This window comes from Lynx canadensis, chromosome D1 (genome assembly GCF_007474595.2).
Source record: "Lynx canadensis isolate LIC74 chromosome D1, mLynCan4.pri.v2, whole genome shotgun sequence".
In the NCBI taxonomy this organism is placed as follows: Eukaryota; Metazoa; Chordata; class Mammalia; order Carnivora; family Felidae; genus Lynx; species Lynx canadensis.
In genome coordinates, this window is record NC_044312.2 from 1,236,979 (window position 1) to 1,260,383 (window position 23,405).

Sequence of the window (23,405 nt, forward strand, 5' to 3'; positions counted from 1 at the left end):
TAACACAGAAAATGGTGCAGGTGCCGTAAGAGATCGGTAGCCTTTGGTTTTTGTCTGAGAACACTTGCTTTGGAGCCCTGAGCGTCCGTGTACAAGATGTGTCTTTGCTGAGGTCACATGCCCTGAGGGAGCCCAGCCCAGCCAGAGAGGCTGCAGGCCCGGGATCTGGTAACTTCCGCCCTTCCAGGCAGGCACCGGACAAGCGACGGAAGACGTGTGCAATGACCCCAGCCCGAGTAATCATCTGACTACAACCACGTACGAGCCTGAGCGAGAAGTAGGGAGCTGCAAGTCAACCCACACAACCGTGAGGGATCGTCATTTTAAGCTCCTAAGGTTTAGAGTGTGTTTATTTTTTTATTATTATTTTTAATGTTTATTTATTTTTGAGAGGAGAGAGAGAGAGAGAGAGAATGAGCAGGGAAGGGGCAGAGAGAAAGGGAGACACAGAATCGGAAGCAGGCTCCAGGCTCTGAGCTGTCAGCACAGAGCCCGACGCGGGGCTCGAACCCACGGGCCTTCGAGCTGTGAGATCACGATCTGAGCCGAAGTCGGCTGCCCCACTGACTGAGCCACCCAGGCTAGAGTGTGTTTATTTGTATACAACAACAAATAACCAGATGATCTCCCTTGATCACGTCTTTCAGAGGACAGGCCATTCCTTCCCCTGCACACTTACCAAAATAGTGTGTGTGCCCTGGGGGATTGAAGAAATGGAATAGGTTGTGTGTCCTAGCTGAGCACCTTCTCTTTCAGCTTGAGTTTTGCTTGTTTAAAAAAATGGGTTTGATGCTGTGATTAAATGATTATTGAATGAACAAATGGATGAGTGTGGTAAACGAATCCTAGAAAACAAAAGGTAAAGCCAGACATGAGCTCTGTGGAAACTTTTAACTCAATTGTTTCATATATTGAATAAAATCTCAGGCTCTTAATTATAAGCTGACAAGTTGAATGCTTCACACATTTATCTCCACAATGTGCATCACAAGGGCCTACTCTTTTCTGGACTCTAACCAAACATCCTCCGAGTCCTCTCACACCTCTATGCCATTCCTCATGCTGTTCCCTGCACTTGGAACACCCTTCCCCCTCAGATCTGTAGCCCGACAACTCCCAGTCTCTACTGTAAGCTGCAGCATTATTTCCTTTGGACCCATTTCTGCATTCAGTCGACAATCAGGTATTGACCATCTGCTTCATGCCAATCCTTGTGCCCTTGAGTAGGTCAGAGTGGTAAATAATTCAAGAAGGTTGCAGCCTGATATGGGATAAATCTGAGGCGAGAAGTTACAGTGGAACATGAGAAGTATTTTAGGAGCCCCTGGGCTCGATGTGTGTAACACACGTGGGAGAACAGAGCTGAGCCGTGGAGAACAAGGGAGAGAGGCGTGGGGACAGCCTTTGTGATGCGTTTGAGCTTCTGTTTATGTTTTGTTTTTAATCAAGTTTATGTTGTTTATGTTTTTAATCAAGTCCGTCACATTGCACAAAAGAGGGTTTATTGTCAGTCAGTAGAAGACTTGCACGGCACCCAGTGATAAGCACTTAGAAGAAGGGGTAGAAAGGGAGAGTGAGTTCCCCATCACTTCTTCCAGCTCGTTCCCCAACTCTCCCCGTTCCAGTCGCCAGGGCCCCACTCTCTCTATCAGAATATTTGCCCTGGTGTTAGCAAGGAGGGGTCTGGAAGATTCAACTGTGACAATTCAGTCAGGTGCATGGGTAGTTTCCAGACCTGGTTTTCAAGAGTCTGAACACCGGCTACACCCGGGAAGTGCTTTCGGCAGGAGAGTCTCAGGTCCCCCTGCCCGTGATACATCTCTTCACTTGCAAACCGTAGGTCAGGGCCGCTCCAAGTGTTCTTTGTGCCCGTGAACTGTTGGTCACCCTCCTGTCGTTAAACACAGGAAAGGAGAACGAGTGTCTGGAAGTTCTCACGGTTCGACAGTGAGTTATGTCTATTGAATCAAGTAGTTTAAAAACTGAGCCCTCTTACAATCTTTGACATTTCACTTTCCTAGTAATTCCTTTTCAATGCATGTTTACAAAAATATTGGTGTGTAATTTGTTGAAAGTTTAAGAAACTGGTCCTTTACTGCAGGTATTGTAAGAAGCACCTCTTCAGAGTGTGAGGTCCTAATGCCTCCCCAGACTCTCCTTGCTCCCTATCTGGGCCACCACCCTTCCCCTTGGCTCCTAAATCCTTGCTCTTTGGTTTTCCATGTGGATGTGTCTTCCTCTCGGTGACCTGCAGTGACCCTTCAGTATTGGATATTGGGATGGAGCCCCTTCTAGGTGACTCCATAGCTCCATGGGCTTCCCCCATCATGGCTGGGGTGCTTGGTACCAGATCAGCCAGACCGCTCGCTTCTCCATCCACAACGTAGAGCCTTGTCTGCAGCGCTCTGTGCCCTGTGTCCCTGGTGTGGCACCCACTTGGAGAGCAATCAAGGCCGGCTTCATAGGTGGACCAGCCCCCCTCTCTCTGTTCCTGGTACGTGAGGCACAAAGACCTCGTGCCAGGTTTTCTGTCTCACCTCAGGGCTGGGGTGACACTGCTCCCCAGGCCGCTCTCCCCTCTCCGACCCCCAGGTTACTTTGTAGGTGGCCTGGCCCCAGTGCAACTTCCTCACGTGGCCCTACGCGATGTCATCCCAACCCTTTCCTTCTCCACTCACGGTGCCTCTCCTTCTCTCCACCAGTTCAGACTTCTTCTTCTTTGGTCTGCTCATGACCGGATCACCTTTGTGCGTTTCAAATACTGTTCGCACGTCCTGGATCTCCACCATGTCACCTTTTCTTTTCTCTCTCTCGCTGTCTTCCCTTGTCTGTTTCACTGTCTCTCATCTCTCTCCCTCCCTCTCTCTCTGTTTTACTCTGACTCTACTATTTCTCTCTACATGTGTATTTAACACATGTACCCTCATAATTCTCAATAGCAAGACAGGGACATTATAACTCAAACGCATCAAACTCGTCATCATTCGTAATTTCCTTAATGACTGAAAATGCAGTGTGATAGTGCTGCCTGATGCCTGATAAGGGGGTGAGTAAAAAATGCAGGAAGAGAAAGGGAAAGATACCCCAAATCAAACAAGGGCATCATTGACCAATTTTCCCTACTTCAAAATTTGCCTTGAAGCTTCCCTTAGACACAGTCACATGTCTGTCTATGTCAAGCGTATTGTGAGCCCCAAAAGCGGGTAAGACATTTCTGCCTCCAGACCTTCTTTAGCAGAACTGGATTTTGGCCTGAGCCCTCTGGATAATTGCTATGTGCCTGTAACCCCACCTACAATCATGTGCCATGTTAGATATGTACCGCTGCTTTTAAACTTACCACAAACTTGGTGGATTAGAACATTATTTATTTTAGTTTGTTATTTTAGTTTCTGTCATCGTGGCGTAGAGGGGTTCATAAAATCCCAAGGCATTGGCTGCATTGCATTCTCATCTGGAGATGGGGGAGAATCTACTCCCAAGCTTACTCAGGTTGTATTCACTTCCTTTCTCTGCCATCTCATTGCCCCATCCTATGGCCACGTCTTGACGAGTTCCAGCCCGTTCACAACCCCAACATTCCTTGGTCTCCTCAGAGCTTTCCTGCAGACGAGGGCATCCTTTTTCCAATTGCCTGGACCAAAACTGGCCAGAGGTCAGTCAGTAACCTCCGATGCGCCTCTCTCTGGGAATCCTTGCCAGCTGAACATTAGTGCTGGACTCTGGCCGACGGGGGGTCCTAACTGATTGCCATCCGGCTTTCCTGGTACCGCTTGCCTACAGCTGCGCTGCCCAGCGGTCCTCCTGCTGCCGGTGTCTCCACCACAACTTGAAACCTCACGTGCTTGACTAGGTGATGACCCGCCTCGGTTTGATACCCCTTTTGGATGTGTGTTTTTTGCCCTGGACTGAATCTCCTCATCGGCACCTGCTGGAGCTGTGTCTCGCTCTAAGAGAGTGGTTATGCTTAAACTGATCTCAAGAGTGCGTGAATCTCCGTCAGAAGCTAATATTGCGTGGGAGGATAGCATGGACAAGGTGGAAGATGGTCCAGGCCATGAGGGATGGTCGGTGTTGTGCAAGTAGAGATGGGGAGAGGGTTGAGAATCAGGGCAGCGTGAGCACAGCATGCAGTTAGACAATTACGAAGGCTGAACAACATCTCCCACGTGGCCTCCTCCCATCCCATCTGCCACTCTCCGGCTGACGCCCTTTATTTTGCTCTCTCTACACATGGCACGTGAAGAATCCAGACGGCACGGCAAGTGAGGGAATGTGGCCTGTGAGTCGGAGAAGAAGGTTCCAAGATGAATATGTAAGAAGAAGGTGGTGGGGCGCCTGGGTGTCTCAGTGGGTTAAGTGTGACACTCTTGATTTCAGCTCAGGTCATGATCTCACTGGAACAGTCCCCGTGTTGGGCTCTGCGTTGACAGTGGACAGCCTGCTTGGGATTCTCTCTCTCTCCCTCTCTCCTTGCCCCTCCCTTGCTCATGCTCTCTCTCAATAAATAAATAAATAAATAAATAAACAAAGTAAAAAAAAAAAAAAAAGAAGAAGTTTGCGCTGTTACCTGAACCAGGGAAGGCAGAAGAAGGAACAAGCCTGGGAAGGCCACATGTGTTAAGGGAACAGCAGAACCATAGGAGTCAAGTCTCTCCTGTCTCCAAGAATCCAAAGGGTTCCACACATGGCACAAAGGGCCATGAGCCCAACACTTGTCTGCCAGTTCTGAGGGTGAGTCAGAATCTTGTTTTGTCTCAGGGCTAATTGTCCTCCCCCGTTTTGATCTGCTGAGGTCTACACAATCAGGAACACCCTTGCATTTAGTGCAGCTATCTCAGAGAACCACAATCTCGATGAACTTGTGTGCCTTTAAAAGCAAAGACGTTAACTAGCACATGATGGAGACAAAGCTAAACTAGTGTGGGTTGACTTGAGGTCTCTGATCTAGCCGCAAGAGGAGCAAGACGTTTGACCCACAGCGGTCTGGAGTAGGATCTCGGTGAGACTGTCGACTAGTTGTGGATCACGGGAAAGTCTATCCCCCAGAGCCTGATTCCTGCAATAGTTAGACATTACTGTTTACTATCGTTTTTATGAAGCCTGAATGGATTGCACAAATAAAGCACCTTATATGGGGCCTGTAGATTGAAAGTCCACTTTTTCCTTACCCCTCAACCAAAAAAAGGCATCCATTAGCCTGGAAGCATAAGAGAAAACAGCTTCAGCAGATTTTTCTTTGCCAAAACCTCCCCGAGGTTGTGCCCACTTTCCACTTTCTCACTCCATATCATTCTCAGTGGAAAACGTCAATGTTGTCATCTCTACATCAAGTGTGCCCTCACTTGCTCGCTGGCTGCGGCACAATGAGTTTGGGACTGAGCACCCCCACCTTCGCAGGTCTGAGCCAGTCCCGGGTGTGGGGTCCTCTCTCCTTCCCACGGTGGTGGACGTAGCGTGGCCCATGAGGCCCATGAGGCATACAGATGGTATGGACAGAGATAACGGATGGAGGAAAGGTAAGGCCAGTGGCTTTTGGGCCCCACGAGAGACTCCGGCCTGAAGGATACAGCTGTTATTCTGAGCGTGGAGCCCAAACAGTAGTGGACACAACTCTTACACCACGACTGGAGATGGCCCTAAGACCTGCCAATCCGTCTACACTCGAACCATCCCGGGACACTGCAGCCACACTGCATGGAGCAAGTGGCACAGAACAGAGGCACGGATGACGGGAGCGGTGCTGACGTCTGGGAAAGACAACTGGGGAAGCTGGAGGGAGAAAAACTTTATACTCGATAAATATGCTTTCTTCCTTTGGACTTTGGTCCATTGTACTTCCAGTTCAGAGTCTAATGTGAAATACTTGAAGAAAAAATGTAAATGTTACATTTTTTTGAACGAAACAATCCCCTGTGGTGATGATTTGTGGTTAATTACTAAGTATTTCCGACTCCCCTCAGGCGCATGACAGGATGTTATGTGTGGATCCATGGCATTCAATGAGGCAAAGTGAACTTCCTTTGGCCAACGAAATGCAGACAGAAGGGTGTTTGTTATATCCGCACAGAGTTGGGAGTCAGTGGACACAGCAACAACCTTTCCCTCCGCACAGCAACAGGCAAAGCTCGAGGGGGTGGCCATTCCATCTGCTGGGTCTGGAAGGGGGGAACTTGGAGTAGAAATCCCAACAGGACACCATGGTGGGCTTTTAGCTTTAACCCACAGAAAGTTGGGAGCTGTTCGTGAGCACAGCATAGCCTGGTCTAGCCTGGGTGACACTCATGCCATGGACTTTGGTCCCTTACCACCCTCTCCTCCCTGCAGCTCTCCGAGCATGCCCACCTGTTCCCATGACTTCACAGACACCCCCATCTCCCGCAGCATCATCTGCTCTGTGTTGGGCTCCACGCTCCTTCATCAAAAGGCCCATTGATGCCTTTACTTGATTATCTCACAGGAATTTCTAACTTTGGAAAATGAGATCGTTCTTCCTCACTCTTAACTATCTCTCACAAAACTGCTCCCCTCCCAGTGCCCCTCAACTACCCTGGAGTCACTGCTACTTCCAGTACTCATGCTGGGAACCCAGTGGTTGCTGTGAACACCTTCTTTGCCCTCAGGGATAGCCTGTTGCTGAATAAGATGATGTTAAGACACAGCTCATGCCCATCACATGTCCCAGTCCCCCATCACCTCCTTTAATGTGTTGCCCAACTTGCAAAATGACTTCCTTCCAATTCTCTCCAGCTAGGGAACTCACTCAGCATACACACTGGCTTGTGTCGGTTTTTTGCTTAAAAACTCCTTCAGCAAATCCATAATGCACTTAAAATACAATACAGCTCTTTAATACGTCACACGTGACTGGATCGTTCCTACCTGCCTGATACCTTCTTACTCCACAGCCACTTTCCAACACACTACTCAGGCGCCCACCTTCTTTCAATTCCGGGAGCGTGGCAAGATTCTTTCACCTCTGAGCCTTGACATTATTGTGCATTTTCTCTTCCTAGAATGCTGGATCTCCTTCCACCCACTGGCCTGGCCAACGGAATTTATGCATTTTTTTCTTCGTTCTTGTCCCAGAGGGACATTTTTGAACAACTGGGCTTTAGCTGGTAGCTCCCTCCCACCCCTAACATTACTCTCCCTTATCATTCTGTCATTTCTTTAATAATATTTTTACTATTTATAATCATATATTAATTTGTGTTCATGTTCTTTGATTTCTTACTCCCACCAGGCAGAACTCAAAGAGGTTGGGTCAAATGTGTTTTCCTCACTGTCCTACATGTTGTACTCAAGAAAGTGCCTGTCATGTAGGTGAATCAACAAAAGAATGACCAAGTCTCTGTAGGGTACCTGGAAAGGTGTGACGCATATAACTGAGTGACGATAAACCCACTTCAGCAAAACCATACAATTGGCAGGTCTACGGGAGCTATTATCGCTCAGGAGCTGCCAGCTACAGAATGGTAATGAGAGAATATTTTAATGAAAGAATGAGAAGGAAATGAGATATTTGGTCTCTGGGGCAGTCAGGGAGCACCACTGAAATAACACTTGGGTTCAAAAATGGTGGCTGGAGCTGGAGGAGCCAAGATGGAGGAACAGCATGGAAGTTTTTGTGTGTCTCGCATCCATGAAATACAGCCAGACCAACACTAAACTATCCTGCACACCCAGAAAACTGATCTGATGATTAACACAACAATCTGCACAACCTGAACCACAGAATTCAGCAGGTACATGGTGCGGAGAGGTGAACTGGGGGAGAGAGAAGCCACAGAGGGCTGGAAGCTGTTTCTGCTTGTGGAGAGAGGACGGAGATGGGGTTGGGGCGAGAGTTTGGGAAAATCACCGCCCACCCCCCCATCAAAAGCAGCCACAGAGAAAGTGGAAAAGTGGGAACAGCCACAGGGACTGAACTAAAAAGGGAGAAAGGAGAAAGGAGAGGGTTTAAATTCCATTCAGACTATAAACAGGGGGAGCGTAGAGTCTGCAACTCCACAGCTGATACCTGGCGGTGCTCTGGTGGGAAGGGCGAAGGCTGGTGCCAGATGCGTGTTGTGATTTTCCATAATCCCTGAGGCGCTGCTGCAACAGGATCGTGCAAATGTTCCTGGGGGTGCCTGGCTCCAGCCACAGCTCAGTGAGACCCTCTGGCAGAGGATCTGAGCTGGTCAAAGCCGCAGTCCGTCAGAAGCGAGGGGGCGGGAAACACAGCTGCATCTGAGATAAAACTCAGGAGGGAGGCGCCGCCTGGCAGCCTGAAGGCTTGGTCACGGAGAGTGTAAAAGCCAGGAGTGAATGGAAGCCGGAGACAAAGCAGGGTGCCCGATTGCTGGTGTGGAGAACAGAGTTCCGATACTAGAGACTGGGTAGCTGGGTGACGCCATTTTCACCACTCCCGCACATGCGCATATGCACCTACAGGCATCGCAACAATCCACCCCTGTAAACTAAGCAGAGCCATCTAGTGGAGAACGGAGCCGTTACACTAAGCCCCGCCTGACTGGGCCAACGTCTCTCTTTAGGAACATGAGTCTCTCCAGCCTGCTTAGTTTACGGACTGTAAAGCACTTCATAGTCTGACTTCTAGGGGAAACAGATGTAATTCCAATCGTATTTCAGTCTTTTCCCTACTCCATCTATTCAATTTTCTTTTTTCTCCTTTTTTCTTTTCTTATTTTGAATACAGAAAGAGAAAAAGGTTATTTCTATTTCCAATTTTTATTAAAAATATTTTTCTTTAATTTTTTTCTACTATATTTTTTACTTTTTTGTCAATTTTTCAAACTGTATTTTACTTCCATCATTTCATTTTATTCTATTTCCTTGTATTCATTTTTTCAAAATTTCAAACATTTTCCTTCTCTACCCCTCTTTTTCTCTAATCTATCAAGGTCCTTTCAACACCTAGACCAAAACAAACCTAGGATCTAGCATCATTTGTTTGGGGTGTGTGTGTGTGTGTGTGTGTGTTGTTTTAATTTTTTAATTTTAATTTTTTTACCTTATTAATTCCTTTTCTTCCTTTAAAATGACAAAATGAAGGAATTCACCCCAAAAGAAAGAGCAGGAAGAAATGACAGCCAGGGACTTAACACAGATACAAGCAAGATGTCTGAACCAGAAATCAGAATTACAATAATCAGAATACTAGCTGGCATTGAAAATGAATTAGAATCCCTTTCTGTGGAGATAAAAGAAGTAAAAGCTAGTCAGGATGAAATAGAAAATGCTATAACTGAGCTGCAATCTCCAATGGATGCCATGGTGGCAAGGACAGATGAGGCAGAACTATGAATCAGTGATATAGAGGACAAACTTATGGAGAATACTGAAGAAGAAAAAAAGAGGGAGACTAAGGAAAAGAGCATGATTTAAGAATTAGAGAAATCAGTGACTCATTAAAAAGGAACAACATCAGAATCATAGGGGTCCCGGAAGATGAAGAGAGAGAAAAAGACGTAGAAGGGTTATGTGAGCAAATCATAACAGAAAACTTTCCTAACCTGGGAAAAGACACACACATCAAAATCCAGGAAGCACAGAGGACTCCCATTAGATTCAACAAAAACCAACCATCAACAAGGCATATCATAGTCAAATTCACCAAATACTCAGGCAAGGAAAGGATCATGAAAGCAGCAAGGGAAAAAAGTCCTTAACCTACAAGGGAAGACAGATCAGGTTCACAGCAGACCTATCCACACAAACATGGCAGGTAAGAAAGGAGTGGCAGGATATATTCAATGTGCTGAATCAGAAAAATATGCAGCCAATGATTCCTTATCCAGTAAGGCTGTCATTCAAAATAGAAGGAGAGATAAAAAGTTTCCCAGACAAACAAAACTTAAAGGAGTTCGTGACCACTAAACGGGCCCTCAAGAAATTTTAAGGGGGACTCTCTGAGGAGAGAAAAGTCGAAAAAAAAATGGTGGCTGGATTCCAAACTAGTTTTGTTTCCATGCCTGTGAGTGATAACATGCAGTAGATGATTTGCTAGGTTCTTAAGCTCCAATATTCTAGAATTCTATTTTCCAACATTGTTCAGACCCAGTCCTACTGGACAACAACAACAAAGACTAAGCTCTTTCTTCCTTAGATGTGTAAGGAATGCTTATGATATCTGGGAGGTAAAAATAAAGATCCTGTTGGTGGAGAGAATGGAAGAGGGCACATGATCGCCATATGCCACATCCCTGAAGCGTGTGTTTCCATTACACCTACCAGCAGAACAGCTGTTAAGTGCTCAGTCCACCCTGTGGTCCTTATATTAAAAATGAATTATTCTAGAAAGAAGGAACAGGTCAAAAATAAAAATCTTTATTAAGTAGCAAATAAAACACCCACGGAAATACATTCTCTGACTAGTGCACATGGATGTATCCAACTTCTAGTCAATGTAATCCAACAGCAAGTGAAGTGGCCCAGATAAATGCTCCATGACACGTGAAAGTGCCTGCAAGTCTCCTCTTCTTTGGCCACTGCACACACAGGAAAAATTCATCCCTCTGACTTAAAATAAAATAGGTGAATAATTATTAGATTCATTTAAAATGAATCTATCTCTTTCACTTCTCACTTAACAATATAACCAGTTGTTACTCTTCAATACACGTGTCACCATCCTGGCATTCGGGTCAAACTCAAACTGTAACGGTCCTCTGAAGAAATAGAAAAATCCTGTAAGCATAGATGAGGAAAACGATGAGACATTCTTCAAATAAATCAATTTTGTAACATGCAAAGCTCAGAATGAGAGGAAACTAATAATGAACGGCATTTATTCAGTTGTTACTCTGCGCCAGCCACCGTGCTGAGTGCTTACACGCTTTATGTCTTCTCTCTTAACTAAAAAAGTGTGAGATGTCACGAATGGGGGTAAAAATGAGAACTAGGGAGATTTTGCAATTTCTGCAAGGTAACATCTCTAATGAAAGGTGGAGCGAGAACTCCATCTCTTCTGACTTCAAAGCCAGGGCTCTAAAACATTGGATTGTACTGCCTCCATACTGACGATATTCTATGGTATTTGAAATACCCCACTTCCCCCTCTAGGTCCTAAAGCACAGGTTGGGAGGTAACTGGACCCAGGAGAATCAGGCCAACAACCCAAAGCACTGGAGGTCATTTCCTACTCTGTACGCACAAAGGTCAAGATACCTTAGCAATAAGATCACACGCCTCATGACTGTCGAGCCCCAGAATCTCCCTCCAAAATGCCTTCAGAACAAGCACACAAGTCACCATCCCACCTAGCCAAGACCAGGAATTGAATTTTGTGTATTTTGAGCATAAGGGAAGACTGCTATTTATTTCCAAATGAATTACTCAGTGTAGGCAACTACAGACTTCAACACAAGGCCACACAAGGCCCCCCGGGATGGGACGGGAGAGAGGAGAATGGCAGCCTGCCATCAGTAATCTGGCTCATACTTGCTTGTGTTTTTTTACCAAATAGTGACCTGAGGCATACTGACTACGGTGTGAGGAAGCACCCTTTCATTTTATGTGCAGGTATGAAACAGAGACTTGGAAAGTATCCAGGAAAAATAAATGTAAGCTAAAAGTTAAAATTTTCAAAAATTTAGAGAATAAAGGGTATAAGACTGAATGATTTGAAGACTGACTCTCCACATCATTTTGATTCCATAAAATGCCCCATAGTGTCCCCAGTGGCGATGAAGTGGGTGCCTTCTTACCAAATTCCTGAAATACAGCATCAACCTTCGGCCCAACTCCTGGAAAGTCGTCAGCTATTTGTCTGGGGAAGCCTCGCTCCATGGACTGGCTATTTTCATCAAATCTGTACCAAGTGAAAGAAATACAGCTCAACATTGTGCAGAGGCCCCATTACATACGACAGTATGATATCAACATCGAGCAGAGGCCCCATTGCATACGACAGTATGATATCAACATCGAGCAGAGGCCCCATTGCATACGACAGTATGATATCAACATCGAGCAGAGGCCCCATTGCATACGACAGTATGATATCAACATCGAGCAGAGGCCCCATTGCATACGACAGTAGGAAATAATGTTACTGCTCCAGTGTGGAATCCCAGATAATTCTCAGGTAGGGTAAAGAAGTGGTAAGCATTTTCAGGACTACAAAAATGTGCGACTTTCCCAGACCGTAAGCTTAGCACACAAACCAACGTTTACTCCAGAGGCAAGGATATCATGCTATTCCATCGGAGCTCCATTTGTATGTCTGAGGTCAAGTTTCTGAGCCTCAACACAGAGCCCAAGTGCCTTTCTGCCACAAATGCATGAGGACTGCATACACATAAGATGCGAAGTGAATTAATCATTTGGCTAAAAACAAACTCTGGTTATTTATCACACTTGCCCCGTAGATCATGTCTCTACAGCCTGATACACCTGGGCTTCCTATGGTGGCTTGCTGTCTGGACCTCAGGTGGCCTCTCGTGATGTCTTCTGCTGTCTGGATATATGACCCGGGGACCAGCCATTCTGAGAGCCCTGTATTATATCTGAGAAGTGGGGTAACTCTAAGTCGTCTTCTTCATAATCAGGAAGTTGGAGGTTAGACCGAGTTAGAGGGTGGGACTGGAGGGAGGATATCTGTAAAGAAAGAACCTAACGTCCCTAATCAGGCTCCATACAGAGTCATTCCAACCGCATCTTACCGCCAGTATTTGTCCTCTACAAAGAAGTACGTTTTCTTCTTTTCCTCATCAGAGACAGCGGCATCTATTTTTCCCAAGGCTGGAGGAAAACCCAGGGTGTGGATGTCTTTTGGATAACCTGCTTGTACCTCAGTTCCTCTGATGGCCCAGAAGTGATTTCCTTTTGAAAAAAGGAAGCCAAGAAATTTTAGTGAAGCCTTGTGGTTTTAGAGAAGCTATTAGCACATTGTTGTGGGAAACAGGAAATCCTGGTTTTAGTTCCAGCCACTAACCCGACGCCCAGGTGATAGTATTTAGCAAACATTCCCTGAATGAGCGAATGAATGAATGAGTAGTTAACTCTGGTCTCTGTCCTTTCTGGGTCTTATATTTATTATCTATAAATAATACAGTTGATGGCAGTTTGTAATTACAGTGACTGGTCCTGGTCATCTCTTACAATTGCTGGTGACTCCTTGGTCTGAGTTTCTACCTAGGAACCCTCTTGTAACTGCACATCACAAAGTCAGGTACTTATTGGATACTTTTCTTGGGTCCCGTGTGGTCACTAGTCCAGACTGTGCTTCTTATGAGTAGCCTAGGAAGCCACCCAAATGTGAGTGAATCAGGACACTGAATGCTCATCAGTCCCTCTGCTTTTACTTCATCACACCCCCTGCCGTGCCCCGAATCCCTCCCTAACGTTATTGCCAGGGTAACTGACCTAAAACACCAGTCTGTCGTGTGTCTGTCTTGCCTCACCCGAATGACCTGCACCTGTCTGGGCAGCTCCAGATGTTCTCTTGCCTTTGTGTAGACTGTCCCTCCTCCTTGAAGGCCTTTCCACTCTACACATTCGGTCCTTTTCCACACAACAAAGTTCTCCCTCAGCACTCATCCTGACCATCATCCCGTCCCAGGGTCTTTGCTGAGCCCTGGATGCGGGGCCAGCGCTGTCCCCCACGGCACCTGCGAGCTCCCCTCAATCCCAGCTCTTATCTTTCCTAACGCGCTCGATTTCAGCCCTGCTGCCCTCTCCGGAATAGGAGCCTCTTTCGGGTTTGAACTACACTAAGGAGTACCCTGCCTGGCACATCGCAAGGATAAATAAATGTCACATAAATTACCGGGTGAAAGCAACGCCTCAGAGTTAGGGAACATTTACAGTAGCCAATGCAACTTCAGGTGATTTCATTTCCTCCTCATAAAAGTGAGATTGTCAGAAATACCTGACTTTTAAAAATCCCCACACAATTTGATGCTTACAAACACTCCCAAATAACTCTGAAGCAAGGGGAAAAATTAAAAATGGAAAAAATGTTTTAAAAACTTAAAAATGAACACAATGAAACTACTACATATCAAAACTTGTAGGAATGGAACAAAAGTTGAGAAGAAAGGGATATTTTTAGGCATAAATGTTTATACCAGGAAAGAAGAAAGGGCTGGGAGTACCAAACTGAAGTTATAAAAAACAGTAACAGAATACATTCGAAAACAGCAAAAACATGGGCAATAGTGATGTGGACAGAAAATCAAAATGCAGTAGAGAGGATGACAAAGCTGAGAGTCCTTTGAGATGCCGAATGAAATTGTTAAGTATCCTGTTATCCGATGAGATGGGCGAAGAGAGAGGCACAAAGACCCAAGAGCAGGAAGGAGAAAGGGAACAGAACTTCAGCGATAAGTGAAATAACAAAATAATACTCAGAAAGCTTCATCCCAGGCGATTTGAAAATGGACGGAATGGACACATTCCTAGAAAGATATGTTAGCAACGCTGACTCCAGAAGTAAAAGAACTCAAAGAGCATATTCACAGTGGAAGAGACTGAACCAGCAGGTGTAAAATCTGAGAAAGGGCCAGAGAGTCCTGGACGCCTGTTAGTGTCAACACGCTGACACGGTGTTCTCCACTCCAGTTCCAGCGTGCGGCCATCGTCCCCCGCTCGTCCTCCTTGGCTTGTCCTCCCCGGCTCATTCTCCTCCAGCTGTACCCTGGCTATTCTCGGCCTTTGCTTTCCCACGCAAGTTAGGGAACCGATTTGTCAAGTTCCACGAAAACTATTTTGGCATTTGAACGGAAAATATCTTGTATTTATAGATAAGTTGACATTTTTACTACACGGTCTCTATGTTTCCTACATTACATTATTACTATTTCCTTATTCATGAACGTGGGGTAGCTTCTATTATTTAGGTATCATTGAATTTTTTTTAAGCAGGCTTCATGCCCAGTGCATAGAGCCCAACGTGGGGCTTGAACTCATGACCCTGAAATCAAGACCTGAGCTGAGGGGCACCTGGGTGGCTCAGTCAGTTAAGCATCAGACTTTGGCTCAGGTCATGATCTCACTGTTCGTGGGTTCAAGCCCTGTGTTGGGCTCTGTGCTGCCAGCTCAGAGCCTGGAGCCTGCTTCCAATTCTGTGTCTCCCTCTCTCTGCCCTTCCCCTGCTTGTGCTCTGTCTCTCTTTCTCAAAAATAAGTACACATTAAAAAAAATTTGGGGGAGCCTGGGTGGCTCAGCCAAAGTTGAGCATCTGACTTTGGCTCAGGTTATGATCTCACAATTTGTGAGTTTGAGCCCCACGTCGGGCTCTGTGCTGACAGCTCGGAGCCTGGAGCCTACTTCAGATTCTGTGTCTCCCTCTCTCTCTCTGACCCTCCCCCACTCACACTCTGTCTGTCTGTCTGTCTCTCTCACAAATAAATAAACATTAAAAAAAATTAAAAAAAATTGTTTTAACAAAAAGACTTGACCTGAGATCAAGAATTTGGACGCTCAGCCAGGTGCCCCAGTGTCATTGAATAATGGAAAGTAAAACTTAGAATGTTCTTATACACATCTTGTCTAAGTATTGGCACTAGGTCTTTGCAGTAATAAATCATATAAAATTTAACATAATGGAGAAAATTCATGTCAGTGAAATTTTGGCAAGAGAACTTTTTCAACAACTTAAAATTCTTATATCTTATTTGCCTTTAAACACAAAGACGGTATCCTTGTTATTAACTTCATAGGCAGCATCCAAGCCTGATGGGAGAGAGGGCCAAAATGTAGAAATCAAATGAAATTCAGGTTCAAGGTTCCAGCGAGATCTACGCCAAAAATATCTGGAAAACATAAAAATTAATTACAATTGTTTTTCTCCTTTCAGTGTATATATAAAAGAACATATTCTCTCTCTTTCCATCAATGACAACTCAGAAGCCTGTACTGGGCCATCTTCTTTCCTATGATCCGAGGTGATGAAATCCGTGGTAATATAACTACTTAGCTCAGTGTCCATTGAAGGGAAGGAGAATTCTGCTCTACCTTCGGGTAGAATTAAATTTATGTGAGGCAGATTAACAGGAGAAAAAAACCCAAAGTTGTATTACGTGCATGTGGAGGCCCAATAATGAAATTGGGACCCAGAGAAGTGAGTGACGTAGGGAATTGTCGTAGTTTCGAGACAAAGAAACCATAAATCTGTGAGGCATTGACAGAGCAAGGAGAACTGAACTGTGGGATCTTTAATTAGTAAGGAATCCTCAAGGGACTTTGGGCTGGGGGAGCACATAGTAAAAAGTAGCAAGGGTTGTTTACCCAGCTTTCTTGGCTCCAAACGTCCCATCTCTGGGGATGAAGATGTGTCTTTACTGCTTGGTACAGAGACGGCACCTTTCCCCTGGAGATTTATTTCCTGCACAGGCTGTCTCTTAAGTAACTTTTATTTAATCGATAAGCTACACCACTCTAGAAGTCCCTAAAATGGTATGTATAGTATGCCCTCATTAGTATTTTTTTAAAAAGTAAGAAAAAACATACCCATTTATGTTTGTATGTGAATAGAATAGCTTTGTAAAGAGACGAAGGAAGTTGTTAGCAGTGGTTGAAACTACAGGGAGAATAGGGACTACCTAGGTCAGAGACAGGAGAGAGATTTCGCTTTTCCTTCTGTGTCTTTTGGTGCTATGTTAATATTGTGCCAGAAACATATATCACTTTTTCTCAAATTAATCAATTTAAATAGTAGTATTTGTTAGCACAGGTCAAGGTACGGCTCGACTTCCAGAAGTAGAAGTTACCTGGTTTATGATAGTTAAATACACCAATTAATCATTCACTTGTTCGCCTTACACACTGCATGTCCTGGGCCCGTTATAGGTCCCCAGGATCAAAGAGTGAACAACACAGAGAGAACCCCATGCCTTCACCTGGCTTACATTCTAGTGACCCAGAATCATCCTTCGTACGTCTGTAAACAAAATGATCCAGGCTACTTTAAGGAGATGATAAAATGCAACAAGAACCAGATCTGAATGATTGTAAAGCGTAGAGGAAATATCTTATTTAAATATTTCTGTCAAGTTTCTGTTTTCCTTTCGAAGCATTGTACATTAAAAGAATAGATAGGGAAATAGAATCTTCTGGTCTGACCTGTCTTTAAAGAACAGGATTTCTCCCCTCAGAGAGCTGATGGCATCGAAGGACAAAGCAGGATCGCACGTGGCTGGTGTCCCAGGTCCTGGAGGCACAGATTCCGTGGGCCCCGCGGGGCCATCAGGGGATGACGTAGGGGGAGGTCCTAAAGGAAACAGATGTGGGGATGGAACATGAGGAGAAATGGGATGCTTCCGTCAATTTCTATGCTTTCCAAACACTCCCTGAGTGCGTTGAGACGAATTGCAAATGCTTTATGCAGCATTTTAAAGCTTTCCCGAAGACCATGACTGCAAAGCTCCAATACCTCCTTTTTCCAGCATCACTCACCATACAGGGACTGGATGCCGTTCACATCATCTTGGGCAAGGCGGAAGCGGGTCAGGTCTGTGCGTGGGTTGTAGACGGGATACATCAAAGCTGTGGGGTCGGCCGAGTGATAGAGACCCAGGGAATGGCCGAACTCATGAGCAGCAACGAGGAATAAGTTGGTGCCTATTTGAAAAACCATAAATGTTCAGAATCGAAAAGCTGTTTGTTCTGTGAACACATACGTATGAACACATGCCAGTGACTATCCTTGGGACCACGTGGTACTATTCTCCTTATTTGTGGGTTCATTCGTTGATTGGCATATTCCATACTTCATAGAAATTTAATTATTTTTCAAGGTTGACTTGAAGTCAATATAATAAGAGAGGGTTTCACCATATTCCTCCTCCCCAGTTTTCTCTTTAGCCAGGAAAACCTGGTCATTTCGCCTAGACTGACGGTGATAAACACTGTTTCCAAAAAAATTTTTTGGAGGTACCAAGACTACATGTCAATACAGATAACTCTTCATTGTCTCTACAAATACAAAGTTAGTTATTGTTCAAATTTAGTAACATGTGCCAGCTGTAACCTAAGTTCAAATTAATCACAGGGTATTCGCCGTGTTCCTCCACTCTTACACAACAAAACTAGTCATTTCCTGTGAGGATTTAATCTGACTTGTCCTTCCTCTTCTTCAAACATAATCACACAATTTTTGGTGGTTAACAAACGTCTTCTGTAGTCAGTGCCAATGGATAGGTACAATCTCTAGCTTAGAATAGAAGTATGTCCAATAACAGCTTTCTGCAGCACAAACACAGCTGGCTTCAGCTTTTCTTTACCTTCTAAAAAATTTTATTGAAATTAATAGTAGAAATTATTTAAGCAAGTCTCCAAGCAATTATGCAGAAAAGAATGGTCGTTCCAATAAAGCAAGATCGTTGCTCATGGCACTTGTGTACCCTCAGCAAAGATGCTCTTTGCATTTGCACCGAACATCATCCCAACCCGCCTTGAAAATAACAGTTGTTCAACTGTGTGTTTCCAAACTTTAGAAGCCCCTCAAAAAAAAATGTAGTTAATTTTGGTCATTGTGTTTAAACTTAGTAAAGTCTTTCAGAATTAATTTAGAAAAAGAAAAGGCTCCTAATCTAAAGATAGTTATATGTTTCCTTAAAGAGATGACTTAACAATTTCCTTTATTTTCTGGCATTTTCCTGATCTTTTAAGAGAAAAGGAGGCAAATGGAAAGAAAAGAAGAAACCCCAGGGCACATTTTAGGTTGGAACCAATTCAGTACAATTCCTTCTACCTTTGTCATTGCTAGTTAAAGAAATGAGAAGCATTTGTTAACATGCTGATCCTAAAAAAGCTCCATGGGACCCTGAGCTGTGGAAATAAGATTGAATGGTGCCTCCCATATTGTGCTTGTTGGGAGCAAAGAAGCAAACGCAGACATTAGAAAATGTTCATCAATGATGACTGAAACACCAGTGCTTCTGGTTGTTAGCACCCAAACCATCACAAATTTTAGTTATTAGGATGTTACATTTACTGCTCGTGCTGAATGATCTAACTATTCTTGGATAGTGTTAGACGTTGTTCCTGAAACCAGGGAACCTGGTGCCCACCTGATTTATCCTCCCTCCACAGCTCGTCATCATCAAAGTGAACATCTCCATCTAAACCAGGGCCAGGTGGATAGGCATGAGCCAAAACGTTTCCTGCTCCATCGAAAGGGATAAAGTCTCCATGTTCTGGCAGAGGGAAAAAAAAATAATGGTAATACAAGTGTTTAGAATTTCTTTATGCCCTTTTCCAGTAAGCGCCAGATAAATGATACATGTAATTTTTTTTTTACCTCTAACTGCAAAAAAGATCATTATGTCAGCCTCTCCTTCGTAAATCTTGGAGAAAGTAAGTGGGGTCACCTCCTCCCAGGCTTTCAGAGCCTTCTCAAAGGCAGAGTCAACAGCCTCTCTCGGCAAATCCAGTGTATAATTCACAATCCTTTAAGAAAAAAATTGAAGAGATTATTTTCTCCTGTGATGGTACTTGGTAAAATCGCAGTGTGATGTGAACACCTCTTTGGACCCGTTACCTGTAGGTGAGGTGCGTTTTCCTCCACTTCGGCAGGCCAGGGAAGGTGGTGAACTGGCCCATGTCGGGAACGCCGCACCGGGGCTTGCGTATCATCGCCAGAGTGTCAGGGTCCAGCTTCCCCGTCACCTCCAACCCGAGGAACTTCTGCATTTCTCGGATTTTTTTAACGACAGGTCCGCTGTCCCTTCTTCTGACGAACTGTTTCACATCCTTTGCGAGGTCGTAGTAGTTCTCTAGGTATTGCTAGTGGGATGTTAAACAACAAAAACTTCACTGAGTAATTTAAAAGATCAAACTGGCTTTATTGAACAGGTCATGAGTTAGTCAGCAACCCATCCAGGGAGTGTAAAGGACGTCTGTCCACCTAGAGCAAAGGAACGGTGTTCAAGGCAGGAAGGGGGCAGAAATATACACTGTTACTCCACTCCTGGTTCAAGACTTAACGGGGATAAAATCTTTTGCCTAAACATGATGAGTAACAATATGAACAGTATTACCTGAAATTATTCGAAAGTCACAATGAGCATGTTCCTCGGCCCTAATTATTTCCACCAAAGAAATTCTAAAGCCAGAGAAGTTTCGAGCACTTCCCATTTGTTCCTCCCCTTAGCGCCAAAGCAGCCGCCGGTGTGTTCCTACAACCTCGAGGAGCTCAGACTTCTACTCCCTATTCCCTTCCTGCACCTCTCTTCCCTCTCTGCTCAAACGTAGGGACACCCACCTCTAGCACTCGAGGTGCCCGATGCTACCTTAGTCCAACACAGTGACTGACAATCAAACCAGCCTAGTTTGTGTTGCAAGACCAAGCAGGCAGCTTCCTTTTCCCTGGGGGCTGGCCAGCGGCTGCAGTGGCCGCCATCACGATGTACCTGGACAAGATCCGTGCTCGGGTCCTTCTCCCTCACTCCTCCATTCAGTGGATAAGCAGAGCAGACTGGCAGACAAAACAGCACAAGGATTGCAGGATGCTTCATAGCTCAGGAAAATATCTTGCCTATTGGCTTGGGTGTCTACCCTCCAGGGACTGTCCCTTTCTAGGGTGATGGTGCTTATATCCGAAGAGCATGATTCATGCTCGTGTTTTTTTTTTTTTTTTTTTATCTGAACATCAAGAATATTCTTAAAAATTTAATGTAAAGCTGATCTGGTCTACATCAGAATTTCCCTTCCCTTCAACTTTTCAACTTGGGTAATGTAATCGTGATTAATTTCCTAGAAATGGTAAAGGTGATTTGGTCTACATCAGAATTTCCCTTCCCTTCAACTTTCCAACTTGGGTAATGTAATCGTGATTAATTTTCAAGAAATGGTTTCTGTGTTTGGAAAGAGGAAAAATAAAGGACTGTTCACCTCTGTGTGTTTCCTGAGAAGTAGCTGAAAAGCCTAGTAACACATCGTATGTAGAGACATTTGGAAGCAGTGACCTTTTCTTTTAAAAAGACTGTATTTTGGGGCACCTGGGGGGCTCAGTCGGTTAAGCGTCCGACTTCGACTCAGGTCATGATCTCGCAGTTCGTGAGTTCGAGCCCCGTGTTGGGTTCTGGGCTGACAGCTCAGAGCCTGGAGCCTGTTTCAGATTCTGTGTCTCCCTCTCTCTGGCCCTCCCCTGCTCATGCTCTGTCTCTCTCTGTCTCAAAAATAAATAAACGTTAAAAAAAAAGACTTTATTTTAAACTCAAATATAAGCAGGTTAGGTAGAAGTAGATGAATGGAAATAAAGGACAGACACCGCTTTGGTCTAAATGTGGGCATTGTTATGTAGAAGATATTAGAAGAGATATTTCATTTCTTGAGTCGTAAAACCCAGTCACCACTGCTTTTCAGATGGATTTGCTGTCCCTGGGGTGGGGCTTGCTTGGGAAGGAAGCAGGTGGTGGAAAGGAAGGTCCGCAGAGGGGAGGACGGAGCACGTACTGATTCCCCTGTGGCCCGGCTTGTGCTGGATGGAGGCTGTAGATTTCAGAAGGAAAGACACGCTCACAGAAACCAGTCCGTAAAAACCCATTAAATTGGAATGGAAACACCTCCTACCTTCTTGGCTTTAAGAAAAATCTCCTCAGTTCCTCGTCTGCAAGTACACAGGGCAAGAAGACGGACTGAGATATGTCACGGGGAATGATGTCAGACCCTCCCCATACAGCCACTCACCTCTGCACTCAAACAGCACTTTGTCTCTTTCCTTTTCTCAGCCAAATGCAGTGTTTTTCACATCATACGTCTGCAATACCTTATTTTTACCCAGTTAACCTATTAATACAGACAGCCCTAAAATTCTTGTCGAGTAGAATTAGGATTTTCTCTCGCTACAGACAAACTAACTCTACATGATAGGAGTCTAAGTTCATGAGTGTGCAGGAATCACCCATCAGCCCACCTGCCATTTAAGCCCCACCGAGGCAGACAGAGCTAGAAGAAGTGTGGGGGTGCCCTGAGCCAGTCCCGTCCACCTGTGGCTGATGGAGCCACAGGGTCAGCTCTACCACAGTGGCATGGAACGGACCTCAGCTGGAGAATGAGGGACGTGGGGCCTTGAGAAAGTCAGTGGGACTTAGAGCAATCTAAGTGGGACTTAAGAGTATCATTTTTGTGGACCACCGTTTTGGCATCTGTAGAAACAGGGTGGATGTAACCCGACTCGCAGGGAGGTTGTTTTAGGCTTGGAACAAGTCTCTTACCAGACAAAGCTTGTTGGCCTGACAGCTCCGTGGCAATGGTCCCAGGCACGGATGGGGCACACTCTGGGAGTCCTCGTCTTTATCTGAGTCATAATTTTATTGCTGTCAAGCGTCCTGTTGATGGATCTTACGATGTGGTCATGACACAATGAGAATTAATGTGGTGGTAAGTGCTGTGATTACAACTGTCAAAACACCAGAACACAGGCCTCACACGAGCGGTGCTGGCGTGTACCGTGTCCTCCACTCACCCACCACACTGCGAAGGAATTGATGACCTGGGGCAGGAAGAGCGCTATAGGTTTGTCTAAGTCATTCGTGGCTTTGTCAAGCTTCTTAAAGCGTGTGTATGGTCAGGCAAGTATAGAACTGCTCCTTAAAGAAAGGAGAAAACTTTCTAGGGATATGCCAGGCCCTAAAAGTGTGTTATTTCCCATGCTCAAAACAATGCCGTGGTGTAGATTAGTATCATAAAAATGAAGTAAACCAGCAAACAAGTGATAAGTGATTACTCAGAATCCTAACCACTGCAACTTACATTTCCATCAACGAGCTTTCGGCTTGAACCTTGGCTCTGCCCCCAATGCCTTTCTCTCACCTTTGTACACTTTTTGTTGGTTTTTCTCATTCTCGACACCTGGGAAAGGGCCTTCAACTGACCTCCGTAGCTTCTGTTGTCTTCTCAACGCTCTGACCATCCTGTGAATCCGGGCTTTTCCTTTGGTCTGTGTCCACCTGCTCCATCACCTGACCTTCTGGTGCCGGAAGGCGGAGGGAGGCCAGTGATGTATCCTCCGGCCTGAGAAGTCACTGTAATGCCGAAAAACAAGGCAAGCCACTGTGCACCATTCACGTGGAGTTTTATTCAGGGTAACTTACTGACAAGGCAGCTGGGTGGATGACCCAGGTGGTAGGTACTGTGCGGCCCTACCCCACAGCTATTCTCCCCTCCCTCCTCTCTCCCATTCTCTGTTCCTTATCCCCAGCTCTTAGGAAGCGAGGAGCACAGTGGTGCAGTCACAGGGTAGTTCTCTAAGGTGGATGCCACCTGTGCACTGGGGGGGGGGGGCGAGAGATGGACTCAGTGTGGCCTGCACCCTTATGTGGGGGTTGTACGGATGCCATCCAGATAGAACCTGTCTATGATTCATCTTGTCCTGTAACCAAGCCTGAGAAATGTAGGACGCTCCCCACTTAGAGATGGTCCAGTTCTTGGAAAAACTGGTTACCTATCAA

General features: G+C 45.2%; 1 protein-coding gene across 2 annotated transcripts; it reads right to left on the reverse strand.

Moving 5' to 3' along the window:
• Positions 1–10,313: 10,313 nt before the first annotated feature.
• MMP10 (matrix metallopeptidase 10) lies at positions 10,314–22,239 on the reverse strand. 2 transcript variants are annotated; one of them, XM_030332203.1, is made up of 10 exons: positions 22,170–22,239; positions 19,493–19,737; positions 19,253–19,401; positions 19,023–19,148; positions 17,407–17,571; positions 17,074–17,221; positions 15,631–15,764; positions 12,672–12,831; positions 11,715–11,818; positions 10,314–10,695 (listed from the first exon to the last, which is right to left on the reverse strand). In XM_030332203.1, the coding sequence occupies exons 2-10, from the start codon at positions 19,642–19,644 to the stop codon at positions 10,595–10,597; spliced, it is 1,239 nt and encodes a 412-aa protein (XP_030188063.1). In that variant the 5' UTR covers positions 19,645–19,737; positions 22,170–22,239; the 3' UTR covers positions 10,314–10,594. The 2 variants fall into 2 exon arrangements, with proteins under 2 accessions (XP_030188063.1, XP_030188062.1); XM_030332202.1 differs by lacking the exon at positions 22,170–22,239 and adding an exon at positions 20,364–20,530.
• Positions 22,240–23,405: the final 1,166 nt, after the last annotated feature.

What these genes read in the sequence shown, in the direction of transcription:
- MMP10 (XM_030332202.1), bottom strand. Translation starts at nt 20,468, where the DNA reads ATGAAGCATCCTGCAATCCTTGTGCTGTTTTGTCTGCCAGTCTGCTCT. An exon ending in GTGGAGGGAGGATAAATCAG is followed by an intron (nt 17,572 to 19,022) that starts GTGGGCACCAGG and finishes TTTTTCAAATAG; the next exon opens with GCACCAACTTATTCCTCGTT. An exon ending in GTAGAGGACAAATACTGGCG is followed by an intron (nt 11,819 to 12,671) that starts GTAAGATGCGGT and finishes CACTTGGTACAG; the next exon opens with ATTTGATGAAAATAGCCAGT.